The sequence below is a fragment of the Heptranchias perlo genome, chromosome 31, assembly GCF_035084215.1.
Source record: "Heptranchias perlo isolate sHepPer1 chromosome 31, sHepPer1.hap1, whole genome shotgun sequence".
NCBI classification, from domain to species: Eukaryota; Metazoa; Chordata; class Chondrichthyes; order Hexanchiformes; family Hexanchidae; genus Heptranchias; species Heptranchias perlo.
Genome location: NC_090355.1, coordinates 25,060,956 through 25,076,589, shown reverse-complemented (window position 1 = coordinate 25,076,589; position 15,634 = coordinate 25,060,956). Strand labels below are relative to the sequence as shown.

General features: G+C 40.1%; 1 protein-coding gene across 7 annotated transcripts in view; it reads left to right on the top strand.

The window, feature by feature from the left end:
• Positions 1 to 15,634, top strand: part of dab2ipb (DAB2 interacting protein b) — a 278,946-nt gene that overhangs the window by 231,888 nt on the left and 31,424 nt on the right. For all 7 annotated transcript variants that reach the window (XR_010958133.1, XM_067969754.1, XM_067969756.1 and 4 more), the window contains 4 exons: positions 5,229 to 5,373; positions 8,626 to 8,770; positions 12,110 to 12,346; positions 15,134 to 15,335. Coding sequence is in view for 6 of the 7 variants with exons in the window: in XM_067969754.1 (XP_067825855.1) it covers positions 5,229 to 5,373; positions 8,626 to 8,770; positions 12,110 to 12,346; positions 15,134 to 15,335 (729 nt within the window). In the remaining variant the exon portion in view is untranslated. The remainder of the gene's footprint in view (positions 1 to 5,228; positions 5,374 to 8,625; positions 8,771 to 12,109; positions 12,347 to 15,133; positions 15,336 to 15,634) is intronic.

Below are 15,634 nucleotides of genomic sequence, written 5' to 3'. Positions count from 1 at the left end.
TGGCTGGACTGACAGTTTGGAAAGGTCTCCTCTTGGTGCAGTTCCTTCACTGGTGAATGTATCCCAAATCCAAAGAGGATTTATCTAAAAAGAAAGAAAAATATAGTTTACAGAATTTTGCAGAAATTAGACTGGATAAATTTAAAACCAATACCATAAAAAGTCTTGCAGTTACATCCACCTCAGACCTGATCTTTCTGATGTTGGGCTTAATGCATTGTTGCCTGTACTTTTTGTATCAAAATGGTTTTCCAGAGAGCCATTAATTTATTATAATAAAAAAACATGTTTTTTACTGTTGTTTTCAAATAATTATTTCCAACATGAACTGAATAAATAGAAAGAAATCCCCGCAGAGGTTTTGTTATTTTTACATTAATTTCAGCTCTTTTTCATCCTTTGTTTCCTGCTGAATCTGCAACTTTAACAGGTAGAACAGGACTTTTTAACCTCCTGTGACACTTCAATTAATCAAGATCTTTTGCCTCACATTAAACTTTTTTCAAAAACAGTGATTAACTCGGGTTTCACATCATAAATGCTTATGATGCCACATAATGTCCATGCACATCCAGCGTGAGCAAAAGATTGTCAGGAGGGTATCAAAAAAATGGTTTAAAAATAAATTTAATAAGATTTAATTTACAACGCTGTATAGGAATGGGACCAGTTCGGAATAGAATTTAAACATAGGGCATAGTAATTGAACCTTTCGAAGACCTGGCAAACTCTGAATGTTTCTATCATTTCAGAATGATATGAACATTTGACCTGGCACTAATTTGAATGACGAGTAATTTAAAAGCTGTACTTGTTACATCATATTACTTGGCTCGGTACTAAAACAGATGTGACATGTTTAAAAGCTAATTACGCACCCACATCAAAGCATCAGCAGAGCTAGTTTAAGTTAAATAATTTTGAAAAAATGATTGGAATGCTTTGCTATTCTTTGAGTTTCCACACTATTATTAATCTCTCTCCTTTTGTTAAAAGCAGCAGTCTTGTTCACTGTTATAGTGATTTTTATTAAGTATAGCAAGGGGATGTCTTTTAAACATACATCATAGCAGCTCAACTGAATATAAGCACTTGATTCCCAACTACAAATGTGGATCAGTTCACATCTCAAATTTCACTGATTTGTCTCTGTTGAATGAGTTTCACTAGTTCTCAGCTGAGTGGTTCACTGGCTGGAGTAAAGAAGAGGCATTCTGTCTTGGGGAGGAAATAAATCATATAAACCATTTTAATTATCTTGGATATTGCCTACTGATGTCTAATCGTGCAAATGTGTTGAATGCCCTGACCGCCTCTTTCCTGCCAGAAGAAGCAAAATGATGATGAACTACACACTATAACTGAAATAAACGGGGGAGCCTGCACATAGTAGATTTCACTCTTCTGATCATATCGTCCATGAACCCAATGCTTACTTCTTGCTGCTGAAGTTCTGTGTGTTGAGTGCACATTCTTACATTTTAGCATTACATTTGAGTAATTTGGAAGTCATAAAAAGTTAATGTAATCACTCAGTCATTCTCATAACAGGATCTTTAGGTAGAACTTGAAGCTTGGAAATATTTAGTGTTGCTGTTGGTTTCTGCTCCAGTAAAGAGCAGATACATTTTTATCAATTTTATGTAGCACTGGAATTGTGTTCTCTCATTTGTTAAGAAACAAAATACAAGGTTAATTTGTTTTGCCATGTCTGTAAAATTGGCAATTCATGCAGATCCACAAAAGGGCAAAACATTTGTTTCAGTAATGTCTGCTTGCACAGGCTACAGGCTTCAGTCTTGTGTGGCTGGTAGAATTCTTCTGACCAGCCAGCTACCCAAAAAATGTGAGAACTTACTTGCGCGTATGGTTCCATCATCAAAATATGTGCTTGCCAAGAATCACAGTAGAAATCTTTGGGATGTTTTGATGTTTGTTAGGGCTCTGGACATAATGGGCCCGATATTACCATGGCGGCGGGTTCGCGGCAGGGGGTCGATTGGGCGCGTGGGTAACGCGCCCGGTGAAATCAGTCTGCCCTGCGCGCAATCGCAGGCTGATTGGATCCACTTACCTGTTGTTCCGGGTTCCCCGCTGCTAAGTAAGCTGCGCAGTAAGGTCTGTCAGCTGGAGGAGCTCTATTTAAAGGGGCAGTCCTCCACTGACTGACGCTGCAAGAAATAGAAAAAATTACAGCATGGAGCAGCCCAGGGGGAAGGCTGCTCCCAGGTTTAATGATGTCTCACTCCAGCTCTTATTGGATGGGATGAGGAGGAGGGGGAGGACAGAGATCTTCACCCCAGCGGGCGGGTGAAAGCGGCCTGACTCTGCCAGCAAGAAGGCCTGGCTCGAGGTGGCAGAGGAGTTCACCTGCATCACCAACATATCGCCCACCTGCATACAGTGCAGGAGGCGCTGCAATGACCTAAGTAGGTCAGCCAAAGTGTGTACACTTACTCATTCCCCTACACTCCGTCTGCCACATCACCGCCCCCACCCCACATCTCCTTCTGCACTGCCAACACTACTCTGTCACATCACCCCTCACACCCACTCAAACTTCATCCTCATCTTACCTACACTTACTCACCTCGCCAGTACTCATCCCGCCACTACCGCTCAACCCAATCCTCATACAATCTCATGGCTCTATCTCATACTCACCCTCTCATGCATCTCTTTCACAGTCAGCCTCACTCAACCTGCCAATACGGTGCTGCAGCCACAGGGCATGCATCACATATGTGTAGTAGGAAGCGTAAGGCAAACGTGTCGTGAGCATGAAGGGGATGCACAAGGGTGTTTGAGGGTTTGTCATGGTTTTTACTTATATTTAATTTCTGATCAACTCACATTACATATTATATTGGCACCACTACTGCCACGTCTATGCGAATCTTGTCTGGTTTGTGCAATAATGTCCTTTCCTGAGGATCACAATGAAGACCCACAACTGATGCCACCCATTGTGTCACTGCAGAGTAGGTGTAGGTGTAGGTGTATTTGCAGGGCTCTTTTGTGCAGACGACTGAGAGACGTCGGTGATGTCCCCAGTGGCACCCTAGAACGATGCGGGGGAGATGTTGTTGAGGGCAGTGGTGACTTTGACAGCGACAGGTAAGAAGATGGTGCTAGGGCCAGCCGGGAGCAGCTCGGCATGGAGGAGGCTGCAGATGTCCACGACTATATGTCGAGTGACTCTGAGCCTCCGTATGCACTGCTGCTCAGAGAGGTCCAGGAAGCTGAGCCACGGTCTGTGGACCCTGTGGCGAGGGTAGTGCCCTCTGCGACGCATCTCTCTCTGCGGTTGCCCTCCATCCTGCTGTGCAGGTAGATGTGTCACAGCACTGTGTTGTGGAGCTCCACGTGTCAGAGGTAGATGACGTGGCTGGCGAGGCTGGTGATGCTGTTCGCCCTCTAAGGAGGTCATGACTGCAGCTACGGCGGCCCCCATCTGGAAGATGTACATCTGAGGGGGTCCGCATGGTAGGTACATGTGTTTGGACGCCGGGGTAAGTGTGCAAGTTGGTGAATTTTGTTGTTAGGAGGAGGGTGGTGGAGGCCAAACTTTGTCCAAAGTGACAGAGTGGCCTCCTGCAATGAGTGAGGGTCTCTTTCCCCCCCCCCCCTCCCCAACCTGTCAAATGGACCTTTGCAGCTGCCACAGGCTGATGGCTGCAACACGTCCATTTGAACTGGGAGTGTTTCCCCCAGTACGGGAAACAGTCCCAGTCGTTAGTAAAACCCCAACCCTCCTAAAATATCACGTTAATCAGGTCTCTAAACGACCTGAAATACCTGGATAAATACCTTAAGTGGCACCCCGCCGGCTTTAATTGCCGGTGGGAGTCCCACATGCGGGGGCTGTGCGCGCATGTCAGCACGTCAGTGGGGAACCCGGAAATGGGGCGGGTTGGAGCCGGGCTCCCGACCCGCCCCGGGAATCCCCGATTTTCGTAGCCCCCCCGCCAGGAACGCACCTGGTCGCGGGTGTGAAAATCGAGCCCAGTGTATCTTCGAATTCTGTTAATCAGCAGTATTTGTTATATTGTATGCTGGTAAGAATGGCAAAATCATTTTTCAGATAGGTATCATACAAGGGGTGTCTGCTAGCTTAAGTTGTAGATGCCTCTGTCTGATCAGTTAGTGTGAGGGCTAAGGAACATAAAATGGGAAATAAGAACCAGGTTAAAATTTTGAATCTTTATTGGAGGAATGAATATTGGAGAATTTATAGCAGAACAACATTGACTAGTTGGATACCGTTGTAGTCTTAACAACAGAGAACACACAAGCCAAGAATGACAGGAAAAACATGATTGGGTAAATTATGCAAGGCCCCACACTGCTGGCAGGGCCTCTTATGCAGCCAGCACAAATCAGAAAATCACAGGAAGTGTGTCTATGATTATCCAATATACACTAAATGCCTCAGAAAACTTACCCTGATGCATATGTCTTGCATTGGAACAAATTATTACTCATTACTTCAGTCCTCTTTTAACTCCGTTTTTTATAAATACAATTATTTTTCCCGAATTTTTTTTTAATGTGTGCAGGTTATTGGGGACATCTCTACTTTCTAAGCCCCATCAGTTTACATGTTTAAAATGATATAACACTTTGTAACAGATCAATCCTTTTTATTTCCACACGTGTAATAAATACTTCTTTGCTCAAATCTTAGCATGCTTTGCATGATTGGTTTAACAATGGAAGCAGTTCAAGTGAAGGGAAGCTACCACTCCTATTTGGTCTGGCCTACACATGTCTCCAGTCCCACACTATGTGGTTGACTCTTAATGCCTTCAAGGCAACTAGGGTTGGGCAATAAAAGTTGCCTTTACCAGTTTAGATGGGTATGACAGTATAGTGGTTATGGTACTGGACTAGCAACCTAGAGGTTGAGAGTTCAAAATCCCTTTGTGGCAAGTTGTGAAATTGAATTCATGGAAGGCTGTTGGATTGTTTTTAAAACCTAACTTCTATGGGGAAAGAGCAGGTGAGTGGGATTATCTGGTAGCTCTTTCAGAGGGCCAGCACAGGCACAACGGGCCGAATGGCCTCCTGCGCTGTATGATTCTATGAAAACAAAGTTTCAGTCTTAAATCAACAATATTTCTGTATCTGTTTTCTTAAGCAAATAATGTGACAAAATGTAGAATGAGTTAATATGATGTTTGTCAAACAGCTTCTCATTGTTTCAGCTCTAAAATTCTCTTTTCTAGGATTTCTTGACAGATTTGATGATGTCTGAAGTTGATCGTTGTGGTGACAACGAACATCTAATTTTTCGGGAGAACACCTTAGCGACCAAAGCAATAGAAGAGTATCTGAAGTTGGTTGGCCAGAAGTATCTACAGGATGCACTTGGTATGCCAAATGGGAGATTGTAAAAGTAATGCTAGATAACCAGAGCTGAGACTTGCACACACTTAATTTTTCTTACTTTTGTAATCGTGTCTTTTTCAGTAGTTTAAAGAGAAAACATTGCTGTGTTAAAATCAACAAATTCATGGAATTTCATACTTCCAAGGATTAGCCACCTGGTAGTCTTCAGGAAAATAGTCTGCAGATTGCTTGGGCTTCTATTCACATCTACCTTTCTACTCACCAATCTTACATTGACAAAAATGTTACTAGTTAAATTGATATAAATATTAACTTGAATATAGAGGAAGAAAAGATGGAAAAAAAATACCATTTGCTTTAACATCTGATATATAATCATGGAAGATAAGAAAATATAGCCAAAGGGAGCAGTTTATTTCCTTTGGAGTTTGTTAGTTGAGATGCCACTGTTAATTAAATTCTGTCATTTATCAAATCACTCAATTATTCATCAGCACTAATATGAAATAGCAAGGAAGTCATTTGACCTGAGAAAGTGTTCTGTAGGAATTTGCCCATTTGCACCCCAACAAAACATAAATAATTGGCGTACATTCTATAATTATTCATCTATTACTTTTTTGGGGGATGTGAAAGTGTATGAGACTTTTTATTTACTTTATTCAATAAGAATGAGCACTGGAAGCAGTGAAATCCCAGCTAAAGGGCTGTACATTTAGATTCCAGCCTCATGTAGCATTTAAACTTGCTTACTATTTCCCTTCTCCCCAGTATCATTCTTCAATTATCTTTCTCCCCAACTTTAGGTTACCCTAAACCATGCACCATTCCCAACTAGGAGAATAAGATCATTAAGTGCTTTCTGTTATTCTCATTGAATCAGTCACTAGAAAGTGTACAAAAACCTCCATTTACTCTTTCTCCAGTTTTGCCTTCCTCCCTTTTGAAGAGTGTTCTACTTCTACTTCATTCCTCCTCACATAGGCTGAGGAATTTGCAGTGTGGTAAAACACAGGGATGAGCCTGCATCCTGCCATTCTATAGCGATTGGAACTTCATTTATCGTATCAATGTATTTTCCCTGGCTCTTGGCCACACTACTAGGTGGGGAATAGTACAGTAGATGAGTGTTTGATCTCTGAAGGAAAGAAAAGCTACCTGAACCAGATGTACTGCACAGAGGTGCACATCCTGTTGGTTGATCAGTCATATTTGCTATTTTACATGCATTTGATGTATTCTCTGCTTTCACTCCATTAAATGTAGTTATGTTGAGTGCTGCTTCAGTGTGCAGCAGTCACGCCAGCCTAGGGTTTCCGCTTTTCTCTATCCAATTTTGTGGCACTAATCTGATAGGCAGCAGTGGGAAATGGGATGGAGATTCGTAATGCTGGTACTCCACCCATTTTAGAGTCTGCCCCATTTCTGACATCATATTTTGGGGCCGACAGAAATGTACACCTGAAAATGCAAATGAGGGAGTAATAACACGGTGACATCGTACACGTGGCAGCTCCATGAACATCTGCAGCAGAAACCTCCATGACAGGTCCTAAAGGCGGGTTGTGCTTCTGCCATTGTTGCTCAAACGGTTGCTATACAGTCAAATTGGAAAGTGCACTCATTAAACTTCCTCCAGTGTATTGCATTTCATACTGACTGCCCTGGGCACCTCCTTCCACTGCCCCCAGAAACTGTTCTGGAGAGGGGAGTGGGGGAGTGAACAAGCTCCACCCGACACCCACTTGGGATTTCACCCAAATGGAAACTCTACACCTCTGTCTTCCATGTGTGTGCACACAATTCAAAGAAACCACTACTGTTAGCCAGCTACAAAGTGATTTAAAGCAGTATCACAGTAAATATACATCGCCTTTCAAATCAAATGAGCCTAGTAATTGACATTAATCTTTGTAGCTGAAGGAGGAATTATGTGAGCAGCAACACCAGTACATATTTATTTTTTTTAAAGATAATTAACGGAGAAGGCAATTCAGTCATGATCTTGGTTATAAAGTTTTTCCTTAGCCTCAGATATCCATTTTCCTAAGTATTTTTTTAAAAAATAATCCTTTAAAGGGTACCCATGTGTGTTTTGTAATGCTCGTCAGAAAACCTGCTCTGGAGTCGATGTTCTAGGTTGATGTTAGACAGTGGTGTTCTCTTCAGCCTGTCTGCACCCTAAATCTGAACCTCTTTGCTGGTCCCATCCTTCAAAAGGAAGCCCTGCCTGAGGTCTCCGCAGACAGCCTCATAGTAGCCAGAAAAAGATTACAATCTTCTGGACTCAACACTGATTTCAATAACTTCAGATCATAACCACTGCTCCCATTTATTTGGACAGCAGGTGCTGCTAATGATTCTGATGTTTCCATTTACAGCTCCTCTAGACCCATCTTTTTGTTTCTTTATTTGTCCCATTACCATCCTCCATGCCTTGCACCATCAACCCTTTTGTCATTTAATCACTCCTGCCCTCCCCCCTATTAGAGACCTTCCCTTTTGTTCTCTCCTCCCCTCCCCTTCCTCTCCCCCTTTCCCTGGCTCTGTACTTGCTTAAAAACTGTTTAACCTTCAACTTCTTCCAGTTCTGACGGAGGGTCATTGACCTGAAATGTTAACTCTGTTTCTTTCTCCACAGATGCTGCCTGACTTGCTGAGTATTTCCAGCATTTTCTGTTTTTATTTCAGATTTCCAGCATCCGCAGTATTTTGCTTTTGATGTGGAATTACAAGTTTGGGTCTTCAGACATCTACTTATATTTTCCAGAACTTCTTTGTTACTGTAACAGTTTGATGGGGAGCCTCAACACATCAAAAGAAAATTATTTGGGGGATATACTTGCATCAGTAACTGAAAATAAAGTTTGTTTTAGTTTTTGTCTAGACAGGAAACACTGAATAGTCCTGTGAATAATAACATGCTATTGAATTTTTTTTTTGCTGTATTTTTGGGAATATAGGAAATTGTTTTTATCGTGAACTCCCAGTCGTGCTCGGCACTGGTCTTTTGTTCACAAAATGACAGATTTGTGGTGCTGCATATGTTTCTCATTATTCCTGTTGCTACCAGTTCAGCTGCAGGTAATAATGTGTTACACCCTACTGGTTTAAACTAAATCCCTAATTACATATTGTGTTTGAACACACGATACAATTAATGATTAAAGAAAGGCTTGAAAAGGCAGCTTTAATGCACTCTTGATCAAAGTTAGATTTCCAAAAATGTAGCAGGGGGATTTAACAGCAATTATTTATCACTGTTTTTAACAGGAGAGTTCATCAAGGCTCTCTATGAATCAGATGAGAATTGTGAGGTGGATCCGAACAAATGCTCATCAGGAGACCTTGCTGAGCATCAGAGCAACCTGAAAATGTGCTGCGAGCTGGCGTTTTGCAAGATCATTAACTCATACTGGTCAGTAGAGAATTTCATTCCTCTTCTTCTTTTACTAGTTGCTCGGTAAGTTCCTGTTTTTAGTTATGCCTTTAAATAAAAGCAGAAAATGCTCAAAATGCGCAGCAGATCAGTCAGTATCTGAAAGAGGAAAGGAAGCTTAATATTCCGAGTCCTGGTGAGGGACTGCACCTGAAACATTCCCAGTCTTTTCTCTTTTCAGATCTTGACAGAACCAGTGTGCATTTCTAGCGCTTTTTGTTTTTGTTTTAGATTTTCATCACTTTTTAATTTATTGTTATACCTTTTAAGATGTTAAGCAACACGTGTACATTTAGATTGAAAGACATTGTATATTCATTACGAGCCCTATGTTTATTCGCAAACATCAATTAACCTGTTTAATCTCTGTTTTTGCTTAGAAATATTCCTCAATTTGCATAATCAGCAGTCATAGGGATTAAACAGAATACTTATAATTAATTTCCATCTGTGCACAGTTTTGTATGGAGTATATGTTTTAGTCTCATGCAGGAAAGTTTCAATAGAACATCCAGGTTTCAACCTGCGTGAGGAGGGGAAGAAACAACACAATTCTGAGGGCCCCACCCCATGTTAACCATCTATGTAACTCCTGCTAAGATTCTTTTAAACCAACAGATTGCTTAATAATTGTCAATTCCTGGAGCAAATTATAAACACAGGTGTCATATCTATCCTTTATTTTATTGTTGTAATATAATCAAAATAACAAACAGGCAAATGTGAAACATAGTACAACTACTTTAAACAGCAAAACTAAAAAAAAAATGTTTTTAATTCCTATCATTTAACCTCCTAAATTATTTCACTGAACTCTTTCTCTAGTATTTTTTATAGCCTTCCCTGCAGCTTTCATTAATCATTACAACTAGGTGGCTCATTGATGTGGTAGGGTGTTGTACATCTACACTGAAACACAGCAGGAGTCTATTTCGGATTTCTAGCATAGGAAAGATACTGGGTGGAGGAATCGAAAGGTGGATTTGAAACTAGGATGTTTTTGTGCACCTTATGGTATCAGTATTGACTACCCTATCAGTCAGGAAAGGTTCTCTGCGGGTAAACATCTGGCAGTCATATTACTCATAGTTTCCTCCTCCTTTAAGTCTTCTGTGGGAATTATTCTAACACCCCTGTCATCCTATCATTTTTTAACAAAACCAGTGAAAGGTTAGAACTGTCTTTTTTCATCCTTATAGTAATCAAACTGTTAAAAATTCATACAAGATTGGGCTTATTTTGCAATGGATAATCATGATCATATCTCTCTAACACGCAATAGGAAGGATTTGTTTGAATAGAGATGCATTTTCCTATGATTCACGCATAATTAAATTTTGCCCAACATTTATCCCAAACCATTTTCCTCATCTGCCTTTCAATCAGTCATGGCAACAGTGGATTATCATCTGTAATAAATGCAGGTTTTTCTGTGTAGCCCTTTGTGGAGTTATTGATGTAAATTACACAACCCTAAAATTGTTAGCACATCCAATAATTAATAAGTCATGTATTTACTTAGTGCCTTTTATGTCAAAACTCCTCAAGGTGCTGTAGATATCTGCATAGGCATTTGCACTTGCAGCACCTTGTCAGCTTCTATGGGTTCATATGTAGTGGAACAGAGCTTGCACGGCCATGACATGCTTTTCATTTGAAAATATTGTGACATTTTTCCATCGAATAATTTTCATATGCACACGTTCAAATAGAAAAGGCAAGAAGGTAATTGAGGAACACAATTTAAGGTCTCTAATATGTGATGTATTGCAGAACTTACATTAAATACATATTTTTTAAGAAAAGTAAATCCTCGTTAATCATCAGAATCAGCTGGCTGCTGTTGCATGATACTTCTCTCTCAAAAAAACAATTTATTCATTACTAAAATCAATGAATAATAATTGATTGAGCCTGCTAATTAATTTGATGAACTGTTTCACCTTCATATTCTTACATGTAAGATGTAAATGTGACAGAATATTTTATTTTATCTTTGTAATACACTATGGTTAACCAATATTAACTATTTGTAAATCATAAGGTAGCCTATCAAATTACAGTATTAATGGCAACCTACTTGCAGTACAGGCTGATATTTGAAGGCGCTTTTACATTTGCTAAGGGGTCCTGGGGGAACAGAGCTCAAATGGAGATGCATGACCTTTGTATGCTGCTTTCCTTGTTAATTTTACCTGGTATGTACCACTACCAATGGAAGACTTGTCAGTGCTGGGGGCCCCGATTCCCATTGATAAAAGCAGGAGAATTCAGCTCTGTACTTGAACTTTAAAACAGAGACCCAACAGCAGCTGAGAGATCCACAAAAAGGTGGCATCAGGACAGTGAAGGTGAGGTCTCTTGTATTTATATGTGAGGTATTTTATATTCACTTAACAGGAGAACCTTGCAATTGCCATTGGGGTGCACACTTCTAACATAAAAGCATTTTCAAACAGCTAATTTTAAAGCTGTTCACAAAAGCAGTCCTTCTGATTACAAGTAAACTTGAGCACAACATACAAATTATTCCCAATTTTAAATTCAGTTAATGTATAAAGATAGTATAATAGTTTAATGTATAAAGATATACTGTTACATATTTATTAAATACATATATCATGGATCTGGCCAATAATTTTCATAAAACCAATTGTGCAACTAAAGTAATGTCATTTCTTCAGTTAAACTGATTTTATCTTCTGCCAGAAGCTAAGATAAACACCGTCTTCACAAATTATAATAACTTTATAGCCTCATTTCTTCAGCAAAATGAGAATAAAAAGTATCATCATGATTTATAATGGTTTTAATGACCAGAGTCCATACTTCTTCAGTGGTTAAGCACATTATTACCAGTGCTGTTGTTAATGGAGAGAACAGCTCAGATGAGAGCTCACTGTCCTTTTCACACAGCAAAACTCAAGATAACACTCTTATTCAGCAAAGATATTCAGCTTCTTATTGAATAGGATACTACAGCAACTTTTCTTTTCAATATGGAAAAGTTAACCTTTTTTTAAAAAAAATTCCTTTCATAAAACTGAATTATCATAAGCCAAAAGAAAACAGTATTTTTCATCTTCATCCCTTGTTGCATTATGATGATTGACAGCTTTTAATCTTTGCATATCGTGTAATAGATGTTAAACTATTTCAAATTGCGGAAGGAATTTAATCATTAAAATCTTGGTATTGCTATCTGATCAGAATGGCTATCCTAGTTTTAAGGACATTTCTTTTCTGCTCAAGTGCTGATAAAGTATATATGGAGAAAAGTAATGTTCACTTCACTACAACAAATTGATTGTTCCACAGCGTATTTCCACGAGAACTGAAGGAAGTGTTTGCATCATGGAGACAGGAGTGTAGCAACCGAGGGCGACCCGACATCAGTGAAAGATTAATCAGTGCTTCCCTCTTCCTGCGGTTCCTTTGTCCTGCCATTATGTCCCCTTCTCTCTTCAACCTCCTGCAGGAGTACCCAGATGACCGCACAGCACGCACTTTGACTCTAATCGCCAAGGTTACCCAGAACTTAGCTAATTTTGCCAAGTAAGTGTTTTTTTTATTGGCTTAAATTTGAATCATGTGGTTTGTGTCGCATTCAATGAGCGGAGATTTCATTGAAATGTATAAAATTCTTAGAGGCTTGACAGGGTAGATGCTGAGAAGCTGTTTCCCCTGGCTGGAGAGTCTAGAACTAGAGCACATAGTCTCAAGATATAGGGTCAGCCATTTAGGACCGAGATGAGGAAATATTTCTTCACTCAGAGGGTTGTGAATCTTTGGAATTCTGTACCCCAGAGGGCTGTAGATGCTCAGTCGTGAGTACATTCAAGACTGAGGTCGATGGATATTTGGACACTAAGGGAATCAAGGGATAGGGCGGGAAAGTGGAGTTGAGGTCGAAGATCAGCCATGATCTTACTGAATGGCGGAGCAGGCTCGATCGGCGATATGGCCTACTCCTGCTCCCATTTCTTATGTTCTTGTGTTCGTTGGATGAAAAGCCTTCAGGCTCATGAAAAAACACACAAGTGTACACACACACAGACACGCACATACGCGCACACACATACATTTTATCCATAGCTGAAGGTATAGCATGAATATTCCTGATCAGACAAGCCAATGTATACATACCTGGCATAACTCCAGCTAATACAATATACTGCTCTAAAATTAAAAGTTTGCTGCATTTATCCTACTGTATTATCCTAGATCTTGGATCAGAAGCAACCAATTACACAAAACAGATAACAGCACAATGATATAACCTCCCCACACTAGTGTCTCCTGCCTGGAGATAAGTGGGACAAATCAAAGCTCAGCTCTTGAGTCAGTCTGAACCTGCACCAGCAATGAAGTCATACAAGTTTAAAGCCAGTGTAATGAGATAATGATTCAGGTGTCACTTTAGAGTTGAACCTGTAGGAGATTTGCTCCATTATGAAAAATTTGTTGTAAACAGAATTCCTGTACTGGTTTCTCAATGTTTCATAATTACATTGTAAAATTTTATCAACCCAAAATAGTTAAACTTTTGACCTTGCTTCATTTTGTATCCTTGTGTATATATGTGTCAAAATTATATTAGTGCAGTTTTAAGTGTGTGTATGTGTGGAGTGGGGGGGGATGGCAGAATGAGAAGAATCCTTATATTTGCTTTTACTGACCGTTATATCTATATGCCCTAATGTAAGGCTACTCAAATGGTACACCGTGGGAATGTGATTGGCTACTTCTGGACATTGCTTGCTGCAGCTGCCCCGAGCTGTTCTCGTGCTATCTGTATCAACATTAACCAACCATTTATTCATTGATCAATAACTTCAGAGCATGGCACCAAATTGTTAAATTATCCTTTCATTGGCATTTTTTTAAAACAAAAATTAACATATTTGTAATAAATTGAGACAAAGTATGGAACAATAAATGTGCTGTCAGAGACTGTCAAAGTGTTATACTGGCCAGTAAATTTAAAATCTGTTGAGCTTTGGGTGCCAGTCAGGTTCATCATTTGATAATTGTTATTGTTGGGAGGTAAATTCACTCCACATTGCTTTTATGGTAAGGTCCAGGTAGAAAATAAAATGTCTTCCCATGGGCGTGTCTGGATGACTCATCTCATATGCTGAGAATTTCCTCAGGGCTTCTCCCACTCCGCGCTGTAACTTTGGCAGAAATGCCGTTTGGCGCATTTGGGATTTTTGTGAAAGTTCCGATGCCCCAAGGAAATTCCCGGCGATGGTGTTAGGTAAGGGACTTTGGATGTGCCGCTCAATTAGATGAGCATTGAGCCTGATTCTCTTCTAATGTGAACAAAAAAATTATCTCCTGGCTTTAATGGAGTGGTATGCCAGAAGTTTTAAATGGTCTTTTTTTAAAAAAGAGTCAATTAAATCCCCAATATGGGTATTAATTCTTAAAATTAAAAAAATCTTTTAAAATGATTATAGCAGTACACTTACAAACCAGTGGCTTTGTCAGCTTCTGTGTTACCTCAAGGTCCGGTACAAAGACATGCAATAATGGTCTCCTTGTGTCTGTCCAATGTAGTCATGGATGTCCAGCCTTTTGGAGCTGGGGGACAGTTACCTGTGTCAAAACCAATGAGTGGGCTGCATGATTTTGCAGAAATGTGAGCCCTGATGCACAAAAAATTCGAACAACCCCATACACAAGAAAGTGAGACCCCCGATGACAAAAATTCCAAACCCCCCATGCACAAAAAATTCAAGCCCCCTCCCTTCACTCCATCCTTTTCTCCCATTTTCCTCCTCTTCCTGAAGCTTGAGAACTAGGGAGTGTCAGCTTCACCTCTTTCAACTTCTGAGCTGAAGGACTGATTGGTACAAAAAGGCTGCTCCCTGATTGGTCTAACTCCACCAGTCAGAGCCAGTCTTCTGTTCTCCAGGCTCGGGGAGCCAGTCACCTGACCTGTGCTTCTTCCCATATTAAGTGCAAAAAGACAATTTCAACAACGGATAGTTTCAGCTCCCAATAAAACTAACCATAGTTGAAATTGGCTTTGTGTACTTAATAAGAGAAGCAGGGGGTGGATGAAAGGAACACATCTAATTTAAAATGTAAGGCTAAATACTTGGACTCCGGACCTGAAGTTCCTGAACATTTTTGGTAAGTGGAACTTCAGTCAAACTAATTGAGTACCCAAACTTTTTGGGTCTTAAATGTTACATTTTATTGTTGAATGGATTAGTGTTTTTGCTGATGGTGAGATTATTTCATTAAAGATTAGACTGTTAGGCAGTGATTTTTGTTGACGTTGAGATGTTATGAACAGCAATTAGAATTTTGACCTTGATGTTTCAATAACAGGTTTGGTAGCAAGGAGGAATATATGTCTTTCATGAATCAATTCCTTGAGCATGAATGGACCAACATGCAGCGATTCTTACTGGAAATTTCCAATCCAGAGACCATTTCAAATACTGCAGGCTTTGAGGGGTACATTGATCTGGGCCGAGAACTCTCCACCCTACATTCGCTGCTCTGGGAAGTGGTTTCGCAAATGGAACAGGTGTAGTTTCATACTGTCTGTTTAAATCCAATGGATGCCACCTACTGGATGGGTGTATAGATAACACATCAGTGATTGATAATGGGCGTAATGATTAGTTCGCCACCTTTTGTCATGAGTTTTTTTATATGCTGTCAGATACTCAGCGTGACCTGTATTTGCCTTATATAAATCAAAATATTGTATAGTTTCTATTGTATGCTAGTTGATGTCCCATGGCATTGCAGACGGGGAGTTAAGACCAAATGTAGTCTTTAGGTGAAGTGAGCTGAGAAGGTGGTGGCTAATTGGACCAGGGT